The sequence below is a fragment of the Canis lupus genome, chromosome 10, assembly GCF_003254725.2.
Source record: "Canis lupus dingo isolate Sandy chromosome 10, ASM325472v2, whole genome shotgun sequence".
NCBI lineage: Eukaryota > Metazoa > Chordata > Mammalia > Carnivora > Canidae > Canis > Canis lupus.
Window position 1 is genome coordinate 26,316,688 of NC_064252.1, and position 20,703 is coordinate 26,337,390.

Sequence of the window (20,703 nt, forward strand, 5' to 3'; positions counted from 1 at the left end):
CAGGTGAGGCTGATCAGGGCTTCCAGATAAAGAGCCCCGGGTCTCTGGGAAAGAAGGGAGTGGCTCCAGGGCTACAAGGAGGGTTTGGAGGCCAGGACACCAGTGAAGTGGCCATCTTGGGTGTCCAAGCTTCAGGGACCATTGTCCTCTGAGTGACAGAGGGGCCCAGACTAGGAGCTTCATCAGACTCTGGGGTCTCCAGGCTGGATGCCATCCCTGCCCCTTTCTGGCCCTGAGCCCCGGGCCCCAGGCACCCTCAAACTGCCAAATAGGAATAATAATAGCACCTACTTCGAGGGAAGTTAGGAGGCATCGCTGGGATAATGCAGACAAAGTGCTTGGCCCAGCGCCCAGCACATAGTAAGTGCTCGATAAATAGCAGCAAATGATTATGACTCAGAGGTCAAGGTGGGGTAGAAGAGTCTGGGAAGTCATCCATCACGGGCCTCTGTCAACCAGAATCCCGGAGACTGCCTCTGGCCGCCCTCCCCTGCTCAGACCCCCATGTGGGCTGCTCCTTCTGGGAAGTTCCCAGCCTGCCTGGAGAGGGCAGCTGGAGGCCAGAGCCGGGAGGAGGCCCCAGTGTGTCAGCAGGGCTCCGGCCTCCTATTCTGGCTCTCACCCTGCCCCTCCCAGGGGATTCCTACTTCAGTGGGAACCAAAGTCTTGAGCCAAATAGGCTCTAAATTCAGAAAACAACGGAGTAATTAGGTATGTGAATGTTTCCTATTGTTCCAATTTTATTCACATAGAAAAGATGAAACTAAGTGAACCCACAGGGGACTTTCTACTTGAGGCTGGTGCAAGAAAAAGTATTCTGGGACCCTCTTCACTTCCTGGATTCCCCACAGGAGCCTGGGCCCATGTGGCCTCATATTAGACCACAGGAGGGTGGTCCATCCCTTCCACTGTGCCTGGTTCCGCCTCACCCGAAGCCTCACTTCCCCTTCCAGGGGGTGAGGAGAAGCAGGGTCTCAGTGACCATCCCTCTGTGGTCCAGGGCCACCCTCCCGAGGGTTAGCCTCCGCCCATAGGGATAAAGAAGGGAGAAGAATGGGGAGAAGGACAGGGCCACTCCCTGGGGCTGATAATCACTCATTTATTCTTCCATTCATTCATTTGAGCTCCTATGGGACGGGGAACTCGCAGCCAAGCAGAACACGCGACAGCAAACATGTTCCAGAAACCCGTGTGGTCCTCCGCCGGCCCACAGCAAGGAGCTTCCCTGCACAACTGCTGCTCAGCCCAGATGGAAAGGATGGGTCACCAGTAACAAGACACTGTGCCTCAATTTCCCCATCTGCAAAGGGGATATCATGGTACCTCCGTTGTGGGTAGCTGTAGGGATACAATAAATGTTGGCTATTCATATTCTAATGGGCGGGCAGTGTGCAAGGGGGGTGGGGGGGCTGAAAGGCTAGGGGTGACAGAAGGGGAGATTTGGGGTGGAGGGCTGGCACCATGGAGGAGGCTTTGGGAAGGTGACAGGGTTTTAGGGACACAGGAAGAGGTGGGTGGAACATTTGGGGAGGGAACAGCATAAGCAAGGGAACAGAATTTGATGTCTGAGGCTGATCAGGACCCGATCTCAGAGCTCTGTGAGCCAGAAGCTTGGGCTCCAGCTGGGTCATTCTGTGTAGGCAGCCCAAACCAGGCCAAGGTCAAGGGGAGCTAGAGCAGGAGTGAGGCAGGGTCAGGGGTGTGGAGGTTCCCAGGAAGGCAGGACACCGCCCTCCTTCCCCCCTGCCCTGCATCTCACTGTGTGTACGTATTTGGAGTGATCGCTGGCCCTGCCCTCAACCTGTCCAACGCCCCCCCCCCCGCCCCCCGCCACTCGGCTACAGTATGGCCCCACAGCTCCCCAGGTCTACCCAACCAACAGTCTCTGGAGCCTTCTCTCCTTTTTCAACTGCCATTTATGATGCACCTACTGAATGCCTGGGGGCTGAAGTTGGCATGCGCCAGCTCCCGCTGTGAGATGGATAAGCTGTTGGTAGCGTGAAAGGGGCCTTGCTGGGAGGTTTACACCATAGAAGCCTTCTGACTGTTCATCAGGGACCTTTTTGCTCCCAGAGAGCCTACTGCCAGCATGCCCTTGCCCCATGCCCAAGCAATGGACACAGAAGTCAGGCCCCTGCCTACAGAGGCTCACAGAGAAGATGACGGCAGCAATGTAGACACCTCATGTGCTGGAGCAGGCTGTCTTCAGGGAGGCAGGGGTGAACCGGGAGACTCATCTGAAATGCCCACCAGAAACCACACCAAGCTGCCCCAATAGCCATAGTGCGCATCATTCCCACTTCAGAGGCAAGAAAACTGAGGCAGAGAGAGGAGAGTCAGTTGTCCACAGTCGCACAGCAAAAATGGACAGTCAAGATTCAAACCCGGGCCACTGGATCCGGAATCCTTGCTTTTAACTTCTGCACGTGACTGCCCCAATGTGCAATTATTGTCACTCCCCCCCTGCCCCTAAGCAGCCAGCACAGGGCTAGGCCAGACCATGGATGCCCAGTGGTATTTGCTGCCCAACTAGATTCTAGATTCCGTTCTCCTGGGGGTAAGGTCTGTGTCCTCTCCACCTGGCTGCTCACGACAGTGCCCCTCACAGGAGGATGTTGTGTTTGTTGGTCTCAATGTCTGAAGAACCTTCTGGAAGGGAGCCCTGGTCCCCATGATCAGGGCTAGAGCTAGCTAGCAGGAGGGGGTGCAGCGTGGAGAATAAAGGGGCTTCAGGGAACACAGCAGGGTCACTGATTGGTGTAGCTAAGGTGCCCGTGGGGGCAAGAATGCGCTGTGTGCAGACCACCCCCACCTCAGCCACTGGCCACTGCTTCTCTCTTCTCCCAGAATAACGTGAGGATGTGCACGCGCAATTCCCCCAACCCTTGGCTTCCCCCAGTTGGGTCCAGCCCTCACGTGATCCTCATCACCCCCCGGAGGGTGAGCCTGGCCCACCAGCTGAAATCAATGTCCTCATTTTCCAGGTCATCATACTGACGCAGCAGACAGGGATTTCCCGAGTCCTTCTCAGGTGCTGGGTGGGTACCCTAAACTCATCATCTCCCTCAGACCTCTCTACAACCCTGTGGGGGAGTCTCCCCATTAGACAGGCGTGGAAACTGAGCCTTCAGGAAGCTGACTTGCCTGCGGCGGTCCAGCCACCACAGGAAGAGGGATCCCAGATGTGGGTCAAGCAGCCCTGACCACAACAGGGGCACTGGGCAGACAAGGAGGGGGTGCCGAGCCAGATGGCAGCACTCCCAGCCCCATCAGCACCTCACTGTCCTCAGGAGCTGCTAGTGCCAGCTCCCTGGTAGGGCCTGTCACCTCACCTCCACCTGCCCGTCCTTCCTCAGCTCTGGCACTCGTGTCTTCCCCTCACTGTGCTTGACCAGCACCCCCTCCAGCTCTCCGCACACACCAGGCACCCCACACCCCCTGGGCCGGGAGCCTCTGGGCGTGCCATTCCCTCCACCTAGAGTGCCCTTCCTTCCTCTCCCCAGCGAGCCAACTCTTCCAGCAAGTTCTCTCTCCTCCTTGGGCTAGCAGCACCTCTTTCAAACTTTCAGAGGACCCTGGGCCCATCTCCTCAGCCCTTGGAGGCCCCCTGCCTGGATCTTTAGTAACTGCCCCAGGAGGTGACGCCCCAGTGCCCACAACTCCCCGTCGGCCAGATCTGGACTGCTGTCCCAGGAGCGGAAAGGGGAAAGGAGCGCCGTCGGGATGGGGGCAGTGCCGGTTCCGGGGGGCCACGGAGGGGTGTCTCTGGGGTAGGATTCCTGCGCGCAGCCCTTCTAGGGGGTCTTCCAGAGCTGGGAGAGTCACCTGACCTCAGGCCGCCAGGGCTGGCTGAGACCCCTCCTGCTGCTCGCGGCACCCCAGCTCAGGCACCACCGTTCCCACTTACACCCCAGCGCGCTCCCCTCCCCACCCCCGGTTCCAGAACTCACTATTTGCGGATATTTATAGCGCCCTCCCCCAGCCAGGTTCCCTCCCCCGCCCTGGGCAGTGCAGTGAAAAGAGCGGGAGCCCCCCCCCCAAGAACTGGGGGTGCTCTCCCCACTTCCCTCTGCCTGGTCGCCGCGAGCAGCCACGGTCCCAGCCCCCGCACCCGCCCTGCTCCGGGACCGCGCCTGGGCCTCCGCCGCCGCAGCCCGGGGTCGGGGGGTGGGGAAGGCGGGCGCCGAGGCCTCCCGCCCCCAGCCCCGCGCCGCGCCGGAGGTTGGGGGGGTGGGGGGGGGGCGGCCCAGCGCACAAAGCGCCGCTCGAGCCCCGCGCTTCGGGGACGCCCCCCGCCCAGGCCGGGGGAGGGGAGCGGAGGGATGAGGCTTTGCCCTCCGGGGCCGGGAAAGCTCCGCGGAGCAGCCGGGTTGGGGGAGGGGGCGCCGGAGCCGAGGAGCCTCCCCGGCATCCCGCCCCCCCGCCGCGGCCCCGGCCCTCGGCCCTCGGCCCCGCGCGGCCGCCCCCGCCCCCGCCCCCGCCCCAGGGTCACGTTCGGGAGGGGGCCGTGGGAGCCGTGACGGGGGCGCCGCGAGCGCGGAGGCGGCGGCGCGGAGATGGAGGCGGCGGGCCGGGGTGCGGGGACGGCGGGGCTGCGGCGCGGGCCCCCGGGACGCCGGGGTCAACTCACCCATCGCCCGCTGGGTCTCAGCGGCGGCGGCAGCAGCGGCGGCGGCGGCTCCGCGGCCCCCGGGGCCCCCGGCGGGGAGATGCTGGCGTCCGCCGCAGCCTCTCGCCCCATCCCGGGCTCCGGCGGCGGCTGCGGCGGGCGCCCGGCATCGCGGGCGGCGCGGCCCCGGCCCGGCCCCGCTCCCCGCCCCCCGCCCCCACCTCCACCCCGTCCCGCGGGCCCGGCGCGGCCGCCTGGCTGCACCCCGGGGCCGCGGCTGGGGGCCGGCGAGCGGACGGGCGCGGGGGAGGGCCCCCTGGAGGCGCGCGGCGGCGGGGGGTGCGGAGGCGAGGCCCGGGCGCGGCGCGCAGAGGTGCCGGCTCCCGCCCGACTCGCCGCTCCGGCCCCCGCCCCGCCCCCACCCCCGCCCCCGCCCCCACCGGAGCCCCCTCCCCTCCGCCGCCCGCCGCCCGCCGCCCGCCGCGCTCCGCTCGCCGCGCGGGGCCGGGGGCGCCTCGGGCCGCAGTCTCGGGCCGCCGCCGCTCCGCGCCTCCCGCGTGTGCGATCAAATGTGTGTGTGTGCGCGCCCCTGCCTGTGACCGTGCGTGCGCCGGCCCACGGCCCGGTGCGTCCTGGGCGGTTGTGTGTGCGAGGGGAGGCGGGGCGGGTCAGAGAGTGTGTGTCTGTCTGGCGTGTGCACGGTCTGCGCGTCCGCTTCTGTACGTGCGTGGATGTGTGCGTCTGGGTTGTGCAGTGTGCACGGGACTGTGTGACCTCCAGTCCCGGGGAGTGCATGGGCGTGCACAGCTGCGCTATGGTGTGTGCGTGGAGCCGGCGGCTGTGCCTGCGTGTGCCTGGACCGTGCCAGTGTGCACAAATCTGTGACCGTGTGGAGGGACCTCTAGGGCTCGTGTGCGTGCGTGGCTCGCGCGGCTGTGCTTCTGTGTACACCCATCCAGGAGCGCGTGCAGAGGCCTGGTCTTCTATTGTGGCGCGTGCGGAGCGCTAGGCCTGGACGGAGTCTACGCAGCTGTGCGCGTGTGTGTGGGTGGCCAGTGTAGCCAGTGTATACCGGCCGGGGTCCACGGGCCTCCGCCTGCCTGCACCCTCCGGCGCCCTCCTGCCTGCGTCCGCATAGGCACGTGCCCGAGCCGCTGCGCCCCTCTTCCCAGCCGGGCCCAGTGACTCCTGGCTCCGCGTACACCTCCCCTCCTCGCGCCCGCAGCGGGCACCCAAGGCCCCGGGTCCGCGCCCCGCCTACCTCTTGAGCCTCCTCTCCTGCCATCCGGCCACGGGTGGTTCTCCAGGCACCCACCACTTCAGACCACGGCTCTTCATGACGTCGCTCGGGGCTTCGAGGCGGCCTCCGCGCTTCTGGCACCTTCTTCCGCTCAGGGATTCCCTGGAGAAGCGGCCACTTCTGCCCCGTGTGCCGGGCACCCTGGGTGTACAGGGAGCACGTCTCTGAGCGGAGGCCGGGGTGTGTGCGGGGGCAGGGAGACGCCCCCGGGCGCGCGAGGTGCCCCTGCCCTTGCTAGGCCCTTGCAGCAGCCTCTGCCTGGGCTTCCCGGTCCACGTGCCCCTGCCCACCCTCATCTACTTTTGCCAAGCAGTCGTGACCCTTCAACGTTCGTCTGAGCCGGTCGCTCTCCCCTGTGACTCCTCAGTGGCTCCCACTTGCCCTCAGCTTGAGCTGAGCGCCTGGGCAGGGCAGGAGGCCCTGATGACCTGGCTCCATCTCTTCTCTGGCCACACCCCCACCCCTCCTCTCCCTGGAGACTCCCTCTAAGCCAAGAGTAGGCAAACTATTTTGCGTAAGGGCCAGCTAGGCGATATTTTAGGCTTTGCTGCCCGTAGAGTTTCTGTCTCAACTACTCAGCTCCGCCACCGTAGTATAAAATCAACCTTAGACAATATGGGAAGGAATGAGCATGGCTGTGTTCCAATAAAACTTTATTTATGGACACTAAAGTGTGAATTTCATGTAATTTTCCTGTGTGTGAAACCTTATTCTTCTTTCTTTTTTTTTTTCCCTAATCATTTGAAAATGTAAAAGTCATTCCCAGTTCACACCACTCTGAGCACATCCCTGCACCTTCGTGTCATCCTTATGACTCACTTGCTTCAGGTATTCTGTTCCGTCACTCCCTGCAAATCCCATCTATTCTAACCCCAACATCCTCTTGCCCCCCCTGCTCCTCCAGCCGACTGTCTGCCCTTCTCTTTCCATCCCCAATGGAAGCCTCACTGCTGCTCACTCAGGCGTGCCTCTCCCTGTGCCTCTGCCTGGGGACTCTCAGAAACAGAGACTCTTTGCTTGCCCCTGACTTCCCCAGGAGAATCTGCTCTTCCTCCCCTGGTCTCCCACAGCCACTTGGGAGACCCATGAGAGAAGTACGGTTTCAGGTCTGGCTTGCTCTGGGCATCCAGGAAAGCTCACAGCTGGCCCATTAGCACCAGGCTGGGAACAAAATAGCGTATCCTTCACTTTTCACAGCTCCCATCGAGGGGTGCCTAAGGTAACAAGACCGGGAGGCCCTGGAGCCTGGACTCAAAACCAGATTTGTGGGACTCTCATTCATTCTCCCTGCCGTGGGCGGAGTGCTCGTAGTGAGCAACCAGTAGCATTCATCTCTCCTCTAGTGTGTACTCTTTCTCCCTGGGACAAGCTCTGGCTCCCAAGGCTATGAGCCAAGAAGGTCCGGATCAAGGCCTGAGCCACAAATATGTCTTCTTGTCCCTTGAAATTTTTTAATTGATTTGGGTGAGCAGATAATAGCTACACACAGCACAAATTTGAAAATTATTGAAAGATGTCCAGTGGAAAGTAAGCTTCCAGCCCCAGCCCCGGCCACCCGTTTTCCCTCATGATTTTTTTTTTTTTTTTTTTTGGATGTGGTTCATTTGATGTGAAGCCATTTTGTTGTGACCTAAAAACCAATCCATTACATTTATAGCTTGTCTCCCTTTTGGTTTTTTAATATGAGGTGTGAAACAGATGTTTTCTCCTGTTCCTTGAGCCTCCAGGCTGAGCGGTAAGGATCTGCGGGGAGGGTCCCACTGTTCGGGGGTAACTGGATTCAGAAACCAGAGAGATCTGGCTTGGGTCTAGGTACTTGGGTCTTCATGTACGTGGCTTACCTCTGTTTCCTCATCTGTGAAATGGGGATAAGGAAGCCTCCCTCCTCAAGCTCCTCAGAGAGGGAAATGGGGCCCTGTGCATTAGGTAACCCCCTTAGGGCCTGCCAGCCAGGCTGTCTTAGCTGGTGCGGTGACTGCAGGGCCACTGTTTCCACAGCACCCTTAGCTGGGTCCATGGGAGACACTCAACAAATATTTGCCAGGAAAAGAAAATGATTAATACCACTGTGTACATACTACCCGTCATTTAAAAAAAACAAAAAACAAAAAAAAGTGGTTGCTCATTTTGACCTGTCTGAAAATGGCCACTTGAGGAAAGCCGTGCTCCCAAGGCCCTGCTTCAGTGGGCTATACCCTGAACCCCTCATGAGAGCACCCCCACCCCCACATGGGTGCTCTTAAGTCCGTGCAGGGGTAAGGCACCCCGCCAGGGCAGCTGTGTAGAGGAACAAGTGTGGGATTGCCCTGCCCGGAGCCGGCTTGGGTCAGGCTATGGGGTCTGCTCGCTGTGCTCCATCCTCCCCCCAACACTCGGGTCTTCGTTCTCCTGACCTTTCTAGATTCCAAGCTTCTCGTGAGGCCACAGGGAGTCAGCCTTGGTGGGGCCAGACTGAAGCCAGCCTCCGTCTGCCCGGTGCGCTCTGGCAGTCTCGGCGAGCGTTGGGGGCTGTGCATGGCCAACCTGCCCTCCCAGCCCGACAGACATGACTAGTGACCTGCTTGGTCACATACCACTGGCCGCAGGCAGAGCCAGCACCCCAGGCCCCACCTCCCTACCCTCCGAACACTGGGAGCCCACTTCTGAGACAGCTGGCCGGGAGGGGAGACAACCCTGTTTCTTTTCCAGCATTGAGAGAGGTCTGGCACACAGCAGGTGCTCAGCAGGCGGAGGGGCTGAGCACTGGCGGGATTAATCCAGCCCCGCTTTGTGTCCCAGTCATTTCAAGGTCCAAAGCCTCAGTTTCCTCTTCTGTAAAATGGGACTAATCACAGCCCAACATCACACTGATGTCACTGGAACCTGGATCTCTCCAACCTCTCCATCCTCACTCACTTCTTGTCCTATCTCTAAGCCACTATAGGGGATGTGCGGGAGGCGGGAGGGGCTGGGGAGGCTTGGTAGGTGGCCCTGCTTCACCACCCCCTCCTCCAGGGCCTGACAAGGAAGCTGTGGGAGCCTGGAGCTGAAAGAAGCCCAGATACAAGATTAGCCAGCCCAGGGGGTGTCACCTTACAGCTCTGCAGCCCTCTTTCACCTGGGGCTGATTTGGCTCTGTGAACAATCGCAGGGTCTGTTAGCCCTTCCTGCAGCTGCTGCCTGGCCCATGGGAGCCACATTCCTCCCTCCCCGGGGTCATCTCACTCTTGGCCCCGGTCCCCGAGGTGAGGAGTCCCTGACCCCTGCTGAGGGCCAAGCACCGGCCTTGCCAAGGCTCCTGGCACGCAGGGAGCGTGAGCTGGCTCCAAGCCTTTGGCGTCTTCATCTGCAGAATGGGCTCGAGCAGGGCTGCTTGACCCCTCACAGGCGCCAGCAGGGCTGTTCAATAATCGCTCGGTTCCCCTCCTTCTCTGTCACCTGCCGGCTGAAGTCGCTGGACCCCGCAGCCTGTCCTGCCCTCCCTCTGCTCATTGATAAATGAGCCCTTCCCAGAAGCACACCGCAGGCAGCCCTCTGAAATGCTTGCCGCTTCTCCAAACTTTCTCAGCCCTGCATTCGGCCCATCTCAGTCTTTCTGCCCAGAAAGCCTTTCTGGCAAATCTTCTACTCACCCTTCAAGACCCAACCCAGGTGTGCTCTCCCCCCAGAGCCGCACACCCTGTTTGGAGAGTTCTCACATCACCTCTGCTGCTCCTGGACTCTGCCTGCAGTGCCCTCCCCAGCCCATCAGCCCATCTCTAAGTACTCATTGCACCCATCCCAGCCTCTATGGCAAACCTCATCTCATCCGGTGCCAAAATGTTTCCAGAAAGGCCCTGCAGGGAGGCCAGGATACCAGACAGGAAGCGCTCGGGATCCCAGCCTCCAGCCCGGCCTCTCTGGCACAAGGATGAGATGGGGTTTGCCCTGGCGCCTGGCTCAGTGTGGAAGACGGAGGGCTTGGAGACTGGGGTCCCTGATGCTCCCGGTCCATGTGGGCCAGGTCCTGCAGGTCATCCTGCCTGGGTGACCTTGGACAAGGCTTCTCTTGTTCAAGCCTCAGTTTCCACACGTGTTAAGCAGAGGGGATGGACTCAATGGGAGGCCAGGACTCTCCTAAAATTCTCTGCAGCGTGGCATGTATGTGTGTGTGTGTGTGTGTGTGTGTGAGCATGTGGAATGTGCATGCGCATGCATAAACATGGGTGTTCATGTATGTTTGCGAGGATGCAATCATGTACTTGCTTGTGTGAACCTGTGTGTGCACATCACGCACATGCATGTTTTTCTGGGAGAAGGTCTATGGTTGTTACTGGATTCCCAAAGGGTTCAGGACCCAGGTGAGGAACTGCCGGGCTCTCCCCCACCATTCCTTGGGGTCCCTCCCACTGTGGGGACTCCTGTCACTCTTCCAAGGCTCCCACCTGTGTCCTTGCTGTACCTTCCCCACGCCTGTTCCTGCTTCTGCTCCCTTCCCACGGAGCAGTCAGTGTGGCTCTGGATGGCACAGGTCAGATCACCTCCCTCCTCTGCTCAAATCGTGCTGTGGCTCCCATCTCACCCAAAGTGAAGTCAGAGTGTGGGTGGGGGGGTTCACAAGTCCCTGCCTGGTCAAGACTGGTGCCTCCCTGGCCCCTCCCTCCAGTCTGTCCCCGTGCCCATCAACCTACTGTGTGCTGGCTGTTTCCTCCATCCAGACCTCTCTTCCCCCTCCAACCCAGGTACCCATGGGGTGCCCTCTTTTCTCCGGTCTCAGTGCAATGTGGGGCTACCTCAAATGGCCCTTAGGGTGCAGCTCCCTGACCCCTTTGTCTGCTCTCCTTTCTCCACAGCACTTTTGGCCATCTAACATACAAGGCAACTTCCTACGCCTCTTGTTCTTTTGCTTGTCTCACCTCCCAGAACATAATCCCTACTAGGGCTGCTGTCACCCCAGCACCGGGCACAGCCCAGCACATAGTAGGTGCTCAACAAATCCTGTCACATAAGCCTCAGACCACCTCCTTCCCTGGCCCTCATATGTAGTGTCCATTGTTGGGGGGGGGTGCGTGAGGGATGGTGGGAACCCAGACAGAGAAGCATCCACCTTCCAGGGGCTTCCAGTCCCCCTGTTAGGGCCAGGGCTGCTGCGTGATTGCACATGGACATAACCGAGGATTCCAGTGGCCGCTGGTACGAGGAGCTGCACACTTAGCTGAGTCCTGGCGACCACTCCTAGAAACGCCAAGCCCTCCTCCCTCCCCGGGAAGCCCCCTTAAGCCTCATGCTGCTGGATCTGCACGTGAGGAAACGGACAGAGCCTATTCGATGGCTGAGAGGCAGAGCCAGGACCTGGACCCCAGAGCCAGTGCTCCGGCCATCAGGCGCCAGATCCCCTCCTGGGCTTCTCCCTCGTGACAGCCAACCCCACAGAGAGAGAGGAAGATGAGCACATGGTGGGGCGGGGTTCTAGCCACTCATTGATTGAGAGCCTACGGTGTGCTAGGCTCTGGGTGCCAGGCTCTAGGCTCCAGGCTGCAGTGGAGGCAGAGAGAAACCAGACTCTCCTCTGTCCCAGGAGAACCCAGGCCAGCAGATGAGACAGAAAGACAGCAGGGAGGTGGCCAGACGGTCCACCTGGGTTGGGAGGGTGGAGGCGATGTCGGCTGGGCCTCAAAGGTTGGGGCAGATTTAGAAACACAGCAAAAAAGGGGAAAGGGTGTCCAGGCTGAGGATGGATGGGGAAGGGCCTAGTCATAGCTAAGAAGTGAGGGTGTGTGTGTGTGTGTGTGTGTGTGTGTAGGGAGCCTAACGACCCCCCACAAGCTCCAAGGACAGTGCAGGTGCTGAGGGAGGGATGGGGTCAGCAGGTGTCCCCCACTGCAGCCCCTGGCCAGCGCAGGAGGGTGGCCTGCTGGAGTGAGGCCTGGGGGCTGGATCTCCAAGGTGAACGGGCTGAGTCGCACCAGTGGTCACACCAGGGCAGAGATGCAGACACACCCACACCCAAATGTGTGTGCGCACACCCAGCACATGCACAGAGCAGGCCCCCATCTGCTGGCGGGAGCACTCCCTGGGAGACTCCCTGCCCTAGTGTCACACTCATACACATGCACACGGAGCCTTGTGTGCACAGACCCACAGACACACTCCAGGTGCATACACACAGAGAACACCCCCCTACGCCCACAAGCCCTGTCGGGCATTCCCCACAAACCCACAGGAAAGTCCCACAGGGCCACCGCGGGAGGGCAGGGCAGCGCACAGCCCACCCAGAGCCACCCTCCCGCCTCCCGGGCCCCCGCTTCACACAATCAGCACCTGCTTTGGCAAAGGGGCCTTGAAACGCCATAAGCAGACGTGAGACACGAGCGTGGCAGTGCTGAGTCACGGCCTGTCCGTCGCACGGCTCCTGGGCTCTGGGGCCCTCCAGTGAGGTGCCCTCCACACAGATGCCGAGCCAGCCCTTGGCCGCACCCGGGGTCTTGGAGGCGCCTTGGGTCGGCAGGTTCTCTTGTCCTTCTGGCCGCCAGAAATCTGAAGAACAGGGTGCTGCTGGAGTCCTGGCGGGGTCCGGGCTGCGCAGCTGGAGCCGAGGGGACCCGTGGAGCTGGAAGGACAGTGAAGCTCCCCGCCGGGGACACGGAGGTACTGTCGAGCCCGAGGCCGTCGCAACTGCCCAGATGTGGCCACTGAGCCTCACGCCCGACACCTGGCCAGGGTCTCCTCCGGCGCCCTCACGCCTCCTGCTGAGCGGGACTCACTCGACTCTGGCCCCAGGGCAGCTTTGGCTGGGGGAGATCCGGGGTCCCACCGCCCGGAACTGCTCAGCACCCGCCAGGTTCTTCATGGGCGTCGTGGGCCTTCAGAAATTTGGCAAGAGTTGCTCCACCACTTCTCCTCTCAGGTTCTTTAGAGACTCCTCCTGTGACAGATTCCAGATCCTTCTATGCCAGCTGCGCTCCCTTTGCCCCCACCGTCTGCCTCCAGACATGGCCTGAGTAGCACCGACACACAGAGGGCCTCTTGCGTCCCCTAACAGCCCGTCCCCCAGTTTACCCAACCGGCTCTTGTGGCGGGGTTTCTGGTCACTGTTGCATGCTTCCTGCGAGCTGCTACACTTGGTGCTTGGAAAGGCTCCAGCGCTCAAAAAACTCTGGTTTAAAGAAAGCTCAGCCACATTATGGTATAAGACTGTGGATTAGAACATGGGTGGAGAAGGCAGGGCTTGAGTTCCACTATCGTTGCAGCCATTTCAATCTCTCCATGCCTCAGTTTCTCCTTTTGTACCCTGGCAATGAGAACTGTATCTACTGCTTAGGATCATTGTCAGGAATGAGTAAGTTTAGACTGTTCAGCGCTTAGGACATAGTGAGTGCCATGACGACTCATGTGTGGTCAGTGCTCAGGAAATGACTGCTCAGAGTCCCCCCTCAGTGACTTCCTTCTGGAATCTTCCAGTTGGAAGGGGTCTTTGAAGGCCATGTAGTTCCAGTCCTAGGCCAAATGCACCAGTGAGAAAACAGGGATTAGAAAGAGGCTGGATCCTGCCCAGGGCCATAAGAATCTAGCTGCTAGCACCGCATCCCATGACCATGGCCTTCAACCCATGGCAGTGCACATGGCCCAAGACCCTGGGCCCAGACCATGTGCCTAGGCTCACACTGCCACTCTTCAGGATGTTTGATCCCTGCCTCCAGCCAGGACCAGGGCTGCAGAGGTTGGGGCCCTATGACCTGAAGAGGCCCTGCCTGGGCCAGGGCTTATGCAGAAGAGATACCCTGCTTCTGGTACCTTCTTGGGAGGCCAGAGCACCCACCCTCAGCTTAGGACCAGGATCTTCAACAAGTCCAGACCTTCTGAGGGGATGTCAGTGGCATGGGCAGGCTGTAGAGAAAGCTGGGGTGGGAGTCAGCAGCCAGGGTTCTAGAACAGTCCACACCCCTTGACTCACTAAGAGTCACTTGTACAATGAGGGGCTTGGCCTTGGGAATTCCTCAAAGGAGATTAGTACCTCTCCCAGGTCACAAAGCCAATTCTCAGGACTTGTCCCCACAAGGCATGCCACTCCTGGCAGGGGAGGAGGTAACCCAGGCCAGGGAAGAGGGATACTCAGGTGGAAGATGGATGTCAGGGTGGGGCCCAGCTGAGCAGGGAGCCTCCAGCCCAAGGGTCTGACTGTCCTGTGGCCTTAAGCCTGCTAGTGTAGACATGTGCCCCACACTGGCCCCTTTCAACCCTCCTGCCCCAGGATGGCCTGTCCCGGCAGAGTGGGGGTGGGGAAGGCCAGAGCCCGGGGCTCAGTGTCCATGGGAGGGGATGCCTTGGACCAGGCTGCCTCCCTCGGTGCCCACCAGGATTCCCAGCACCCCTGTCCCGCCTGCACGCCCCTAGGGAGCTGCTGGACCACCTCCACCAGCTCTTTACTGGGCCCTGCCTGGCACCCACCAGGGCTGCCAGCGTTTCCTGGGGCTTGGAGTTACACTGCAGTACAAGACGGAATCAGGATCCCCGTGCAGCAGAGGACGGTGAGACGGGACAGCTGCTGTGCAAAACAGCGTGGCAGGTCCTCAAACAATAAGATACAGAGTTATCGTGTGACTCAGCAATTCCACTTCTGGGTACATACACCCCAAAATTGAAAGCAGCGTCTTGAACAAATATCTATGCGCCCCTGTTCATAGCATCTTTATTCACAACAGCCAGATGGTGGAAGCGACCCAGGGTCCGCGGATGGACGAGTGGTCTGTACGTGCATCGGGATATTATTCAGCCTTCACGAGAAAGGAAATGCTGACGCGTGCTCTACCATTCGGGCAAACGTCGAAGACATCATACAAAGTGAAATAAGCCCGTCACAGAAGAACACAGGGGACAAGTTCTGACTCCACTCACACGAGGCACCTGGAGAAGTCAAGTTCATAGAGACGGGAAGAGCGGTGATCGCTGGGAAATGAGGAATTATTGTTTAAAGGGTATGGTTTCAGGGGCACCTGGGTGGCTCAGTCAGTTGAGTGTCTGACTCTTGATCTTGGCTCAGGCCAAGATCTTGGGGTCATGGGATGGAGCCCTTCGGGGAGTCGGCTTGTCTCTCCTTCTCCCTCTGCCCTCCCCCCTCGTGCTCCTCTCTCTTCTTTTCTCTCTCTCTAAAATGCATAAATAAAATCTTAAATAAAATAAAGGGTATAATTGCAGTTGGGGAAGAATTGCTTTGGAGAGGGGTGGTGGCAAAGGCCCAGAATGCCACAGCCCTGCACACGGTCAAGTTTATGTGATGTGGATTTTGCCATAGTGATTGACAAAAGGAATTAGGAGGTGGGGAGCCCACTGGGGATGGGTAGAGCATGGGCTCCGGACTGGTGACTAACTCTGCGACCCCAGGCAAGTCCCTGGGCCTCTCTATGTGCATTCATCTCCTTTGCTATAAAATGAAATAGGAGAAGCGTGCTCACCCTGGCCCCCGGGGTTGTCAGGAGGGTCGTAGGAGCTGCTGGACTTCAAGTGTGCAGAGCAGGGCCCAAGCAGAGTGGTCAGGCCTGCCTTTCTCTTTTCCCATTTCTTCTTTTTTTCTTTTTTTAAAGATTTTATTTTATTTATTCATGAGAGACACAGAGTGAAAGAGAGGCAGAGACACAGGCAGAGGGAGAATCAGGCTCCATGCAGGGAGCCCGACGTGGGACTCGATTCCGGGTCTCCAGGATCACACCCTGGGCTGAAGGCGGCACCAAACCAGTGGGCCACCCGGGCTGCCCTCTTTTCCCATTTCTCAGATGAGCAAACCGAGGTCCAGAGAGGTAAGAAGCTTTCCCAAGATCACACAGCCAATGACTGGCCAGGCAAGACTGGACCCCAGAGCCTGGGGCGGCCACTCTGCCGTTCCTGAGGACTTTAGGGGGTGGAGGTGTCAGGAGGATTTGCATGGCCTCCTCCCCACCAACCGATGAACATCTCTATCTGGAGCCAACATATTTTCAGAATGTGGGACATGGGGGGTGGGGCTAGGGTGGAGCTGCTGGGAGGAAGTTTCTTGCCATCAGGGAGGTCCCGGGGCAGGGCAGGGCAGGTGGAGGGCCCGGGCATCGCTCCCTGCCAGCGCGGCTCCTCAGCAAAGCCCAGGCAGGGCCTGTAGAGTGTTGTCACCAACAGGATGAGCAGGCCCGGCCTCATTCCCCGCTGGAGCTCAGCCATCTTACCCTCGGGGCTGGGGAGCAGGGCAGCTGGGGCCAGGGAGGGAAAGACCCAGAGGCCTGAAGAGAGAGGGCTCTGAGGCCTGTGGACCCCTGGGCCTGGCCAGGGCCAGCCTAGTCTTCTCGTCCCCCTGCAGCCAGGCCCTGGAGCTCCCTGGGCCCTCCCTCCCCTGCCCCGCCATGGGTCATCATCAGCTCTCCCACGCCTGCCGCACAGGAGTCTGACAGGAGGCAAGAACCCACTAAGGGCAGGATCCTTGCTGGAAGAACAGCTGCCAAAGTGGTTGCCGACAGTCGCTCCCGTCCCTGTAACTCTGCCACGCGGTCACGGTCTGCCTCCCCTGGGGTCTGGGCAGCCTGGGTGTGTGATGTGCTTTGACCAAAAGGATGACTTGGAAGCAACTGAGAGATTTCAGGCCTAGGCCTTAAAAGACTTTACAGCATCTGTTTCTTCCAGCTTCGAAGCCAGAGCCACATAAGGAAATAGGATGACCCCACTAGAGAGACGCCACATGGAAGGGCCCCTAGAAAGCAGGAAGACAGGAGAAAGGCCCAGCCTGCCCCTGGCTGCTGGGCCACTCCTGCTGCAGCCCCAGGCATGTGAGGGAGGCTGGTCAGGTGCCCCATAAGACAATGCACGCAGCAGAGAAGAGGGGGCCCTGCCCAGCTCTGCCCAAACTGCAGAATCGGGAGCAAATCCAGGCTGGTGGTTGCTGTGAGGCACTATGGTTGGGGGTTGTTTGTTACCCAGCAATAGTTAACTGATACACTTCACGTCAGGAGACCTTGCTTCCGAAATCTTTGAATCACGCAACATGAGCGTCATCATCTCATGGCAGACCAGGGTCAAGTCTGGCTTCCACTGGTGGTCTGGGCAAGTAACATCACCTCTCTGGGACTTGGTCTACCCCCACAGACAGGATACCGTTGTGCATGGAATGGGGTGAGGATGCAGAGGGCGTGAGTATGGCAAGCGGATCCTGGGCTGGTCCAGAGGTCATGCCTGAGGAACGTGAGCAAGGAATGGAGGCCAGGCCTCTCCGGCTCCTCGGAGGGCCCCTGGGCCAGCAGCCCTGTCCCGCAGAATGATGGCCTCTTCCTGACTGTACTATGGCCGGTCCTACTGCTTTCCAACCCCCTGCGGAGGTGGAGGGAGTGCAGCAGGCAAAGAGAGTCATTCTTCTCCCTCAGCTCAGGAAAGTCATCAGGCTCCTGGAGTTTGAGTCCGTTGAGTTGAAGAGTGCGGCTCCAGGGCTGAGTCAAGCTGACCCCTCCCCAGCTGGCCCAAAGTCTCCAGGGACTTGGAGACACCAGCGCGCTATCGGGGGCTATTGCTGCACCACGTCTACACATGACCGATATCATTTCTGAACCTCCAGCCATCCAGTGAGGCAGATGATGTAGCCACAAGTGACAGAAGAAAAGGTCAGGGCCAAGGGACAAAGCGACTTACCCCACAATCAGAGTTTGTGACTCATCTTGGACCTGGTGGCTTCATACCTGTCCTCCTTCCACCCCACTTTGGTCCCTTCCTGCTCTGGGACAGATGCAGACGAGTTGGTGGTGGCCACCAGCCAAGGCTAAGAGGCTCATTGGAGGGTAGCAGAAGCTCACCGGCTACCATACCTCTGCCAGTGCCACCAGACCCCTGCTGCCACCTGTCCCCCACTGGGGTCACCTTTGTGGGGCAAGGTGTGGACGGGCTCAGCAAGTCTGCAGAACCGAGGGTAGTGGGAGCCTACCAGCCCAGAGCAGAGTGCCACCCAACCCACAGCTCTCCGCCTCTCACTGGGATCCTCCTCCTCCTCCTCCCACCTTCTCCCACCAGCCTATTTCTAGATCTCCTGTTGGAGAAATTGCCAGAAAGTGGGGAATGCAGTCCACACCCAAGGGACTATGGGACTTACACAGGAATGGCTTGTGCAGGGTGGGGTATCTTAAGGATGGGATATGCACATATCGTTTAGTAAGATCTGTGCGCAACTCAGGACCCTGAGATCAAGAGTCCCATGCTCTACTGACCAAGCCGGCCAGGCGCCGCCAGGAAGGGATGTATCTTAAACGGCCCTCGATAGTGAGCAGGCCCACTTGGGGCTGAGGAGCCGGGGGGGTTGCCAAGTCTCCCCGAAGGCCACCCTGGAGCCGCCATGACCTGCCGTCACAGATGGTCTGTCCCCAGGGGGGGATCCTTATCAACATGCGTGCCCAGCTTTGCCCTCCCCTCCTCCCCCTCCTTCCTGTTGGCCTGGACACATGCACTGCTCGCTGCCTGCCTCTCCTGGGAGCCTCCTCCCTGCATAATGGCCCCAGTTTATCTCGTTGGTCATCTCTGCACAGGAAGGAGCCTGGACGGGTGCCAGGGCTGCCTGAGCAGATTATATCATTCACCCCAGGGTGGGTGGGTGGTTCAAAGCAACTGGGTCCTGGGGCTAGCCCCTAGAGGGCCCAGTTCCTGAGCTATCTTCGCAGCCAGACCCCAAAGAGGAAGCAGAGGCCCAGAGATGGGGAGTGACCTGCCCACGCCACACAGCAGGGAAGACATGGAGCGGAGCCTAGAATCCCATCCAGCTACTCCCCGCCCCAGAGCTGCTTCCTGATTGCATCTCAGCAGCTCACAGGAAACGGCTTCTCTGGAGCTTGAGGAGGACGTGACACGGCCCTGACTACCCACACCCATCCCCGGTGGCCCCTGCTCCTCTGCCACCAACATTATCACCAACTTAAAGAACACTCACGCCCAGTAGAGGACAGATTCCCCGCCACGATCTGCTCCTCCTGCCACCTTGGGAGGGACCATCTCTCCTCTTCCAGGGGTGTGGAAACTGAGGCATGGAGAGGTTTGGAAGACCTGGCACGTGGAGCCAGCCCTGACCTTCAGATCTCCTGCTTCCCTGCCCCATTTCCTGCAGCGTCCAGCTCTGAGCAGGGAGTTTCTGGGAGCCATGAAGCCAGGTTTGTCTGTCCCCTCCATCCCCTGTCCTACAGGCTCTCAGCCTCCAGGGCAGGAGGAGGCACAGATGGGCTCGTGGCAGATGCTGAGGCCGCGCAGGGGCACATGTTACCTGGACTCCTGGCCCACAGTGGGGTGCTCTGGGAGGTGCTCTGGGAGGCGGGCGCAGGCCAGGCCTCCTACCTTTTGTTTGCCAGCACCTGTGAGGTTTGGGTCTCCAGCCCTGGAGCTGGGATAAGAGCTGTTTCTTTCTTTCTTTTTTTTTTTTTTTTTAAAGATTTTATTTATTTATTCATGAGAGACAGAGAGAGAAGAGAGAGAGAGAGAGAGAGGCAGAGACACAGGCAGAGGGAGAAGCAGGCTCCATGCAGGGAGCCCGACGGGAGACTCAATCCCGTGTCTCCAGGATCACACCCTGGGCCGACGGCAGACGCTGAACCGCTGAGCCACCCAGGGATCCCCATAAGAGCTGCTTCTATACTGGGCCAGGGCACCTGGGTGGCTCCGCGGTTGAATGTCTGCCTTTGGTTCAGGTTGTGATCCCAGGGTCCTGGGATCAAGTTCCACATTGGGCTCCCCGAAGGGAGCCTGCTTCTCACCCGGCTTGTGTCTCTGCCTCTCTCTGTGTCTCTCCTGAATAAATAAATAAAATCTTTTTTTAAAATTAAAAAAAAATAATAAACTGGGCTAGGGTGACAGTCACTCCTTCCTCCCCCCGTGGCCTGTTCCAGCCTCCCCAGGGGTGAATCTGGCCCCCCCGCTGATCCTTGCAGCATTCTCACCCACAACTTTGAGCCCATCCTGCAGGGGGAGAAGCCAAGGCTCAGAAGCCAGGCCACATGGGGACAGGGACCTGGAGCGCACCTCCAAGCCCGCAGCCTTGGGCCTGTTGCCTTCTCCGAGGCTCCTTCTCCCTCTGGTCTCTCGGAGCACAGCTTTCTTCTCACTGGAGCCTCCAGGTTGGGGGGCGAGGTGCGCAGCTCACAGCAGGCCTGACCAGGTCCCATGAAGCCGGGCCCCCAGGCCGCCAGCCCAGGGGTGGGGGGGCCTGGATCGTGGATTTATCCCAGAGAAGGTCGCATGAGGACCCTAGGTTTCTTTTTCATTCCTCCCTGCACTTGCTGCTGCTTGCTGTCATCCGATACCCTCACTATTTCCTTGTTGGCGCTCTGTCTCCCTGGGCAGGGCCATAGCTGTCCCTCACCTGTGCAGTCCTAATCAGGCCCCTGGTGCCTATTTTCTGAGTGAATGAGCAGTCGTGGCCCTGGGCCGCCGGAGGCCAGTCAGAGAGGTGCTGGTGGTAGCTGGGTCAGGTGTGGTGGGGCTGAAGGAGGAAGGGATCCCGTCCAGGTGGGGTGTTGGATGGGGAAGACAGGCCCCAGGCCCACCGCCCCTGACTGTTGGGCTCCGGCTGGGTCCTTGGTGGACACTGCTGCTGGGCGGGGCCGGGACCATGTCTCATCGCCCTCCACATCCGCTGGGCGAGGGCTGGAGCTTAGCCCTAGGGTCCGCTGCCCACCGCATCTTCCACTCCTCAAACTCTACCCCCCCGGCCAAGCCTCCCTTCATCATCCTGCTCCCCGCATCCTCCCTGCCCGCAGGTTCCTCCTTCCCCTATGCTTGCACACACTCATGGCTCCCTCACTCAGGAAACCCTTCTGAGACTGGCCCTGGTGCTGGCCCCATGGGGATGCAGAGA

At 59.8% G+C, this 20,703-nt stretch overlaps 1 protein-coding gene and 1 long non-coding RNA gene across 9 annotated transcripts in view; one reads left to right on the forward strand and one right to left on the reverse strand.

Annotated features, from left to right (window-relative positions):
- Positions 1-13,787, reverse strand: part of MGAT3 (beta-1,4-mannosyl-glycoprotein 4-beta-N-acetylglucosaminyltransferase) — a 40,871-nt gene extending 27,084 nt beyond the window's left edge. The window contains exons 1-3 of one of the 4 annotated variants that reach the window (XM_025459403.3): positions 13,662-13,787; positions 12,189-13,364; positions 5,871-6,050 (exon numbers count right to left, since the gene is read on the reverse strand). In XM_025459403.3, coding sequence (XP_025315188.1) covers positions 5,871-5,947 — 77 coding nt within the window. In that variant the 5' untranslated portion in view covers positions 5,948-6,050; positions 12,189-13,364; positions 13,662-13,787. Of the gene's footprint in view, positions 1-4,630; positions 4,814-5,870; positions 6,051-12,188; positions 13,365-13,661 lie in introns of those variants that run through there. The other 3 variants (XM_025459414.3, XM_049115272.1, XM_025459439.3) reach the window with 3 other exon arrangements.
- On the forward strand, positions 13,305-19,874 carry LOC112667622 (uncharacterized). Of its 5 annotated transcripts, XR_007413439.1 has the most exons (5): positions 13,305-13,952; positions 14,319-14,488; positions 14,570-14,842; positions 15,449-15,661; positions 16,192-19,874. It is a non-coding gene; the product is annotated as an uncharacterized LOC112667622 (long non-coding RNA). The 5 variants fall into 5 exon arrangements; XR_003141199.3 differs by having other exon boundaries at positions 15,449-19,874; XR_003141198.3 differs by having other exon boundaries at positions 14,319-14,395; positions 15,449-19,874.
- The last annotated feature ends 829 nt before the right edge of the window (positions 19,875-20,703 follow it).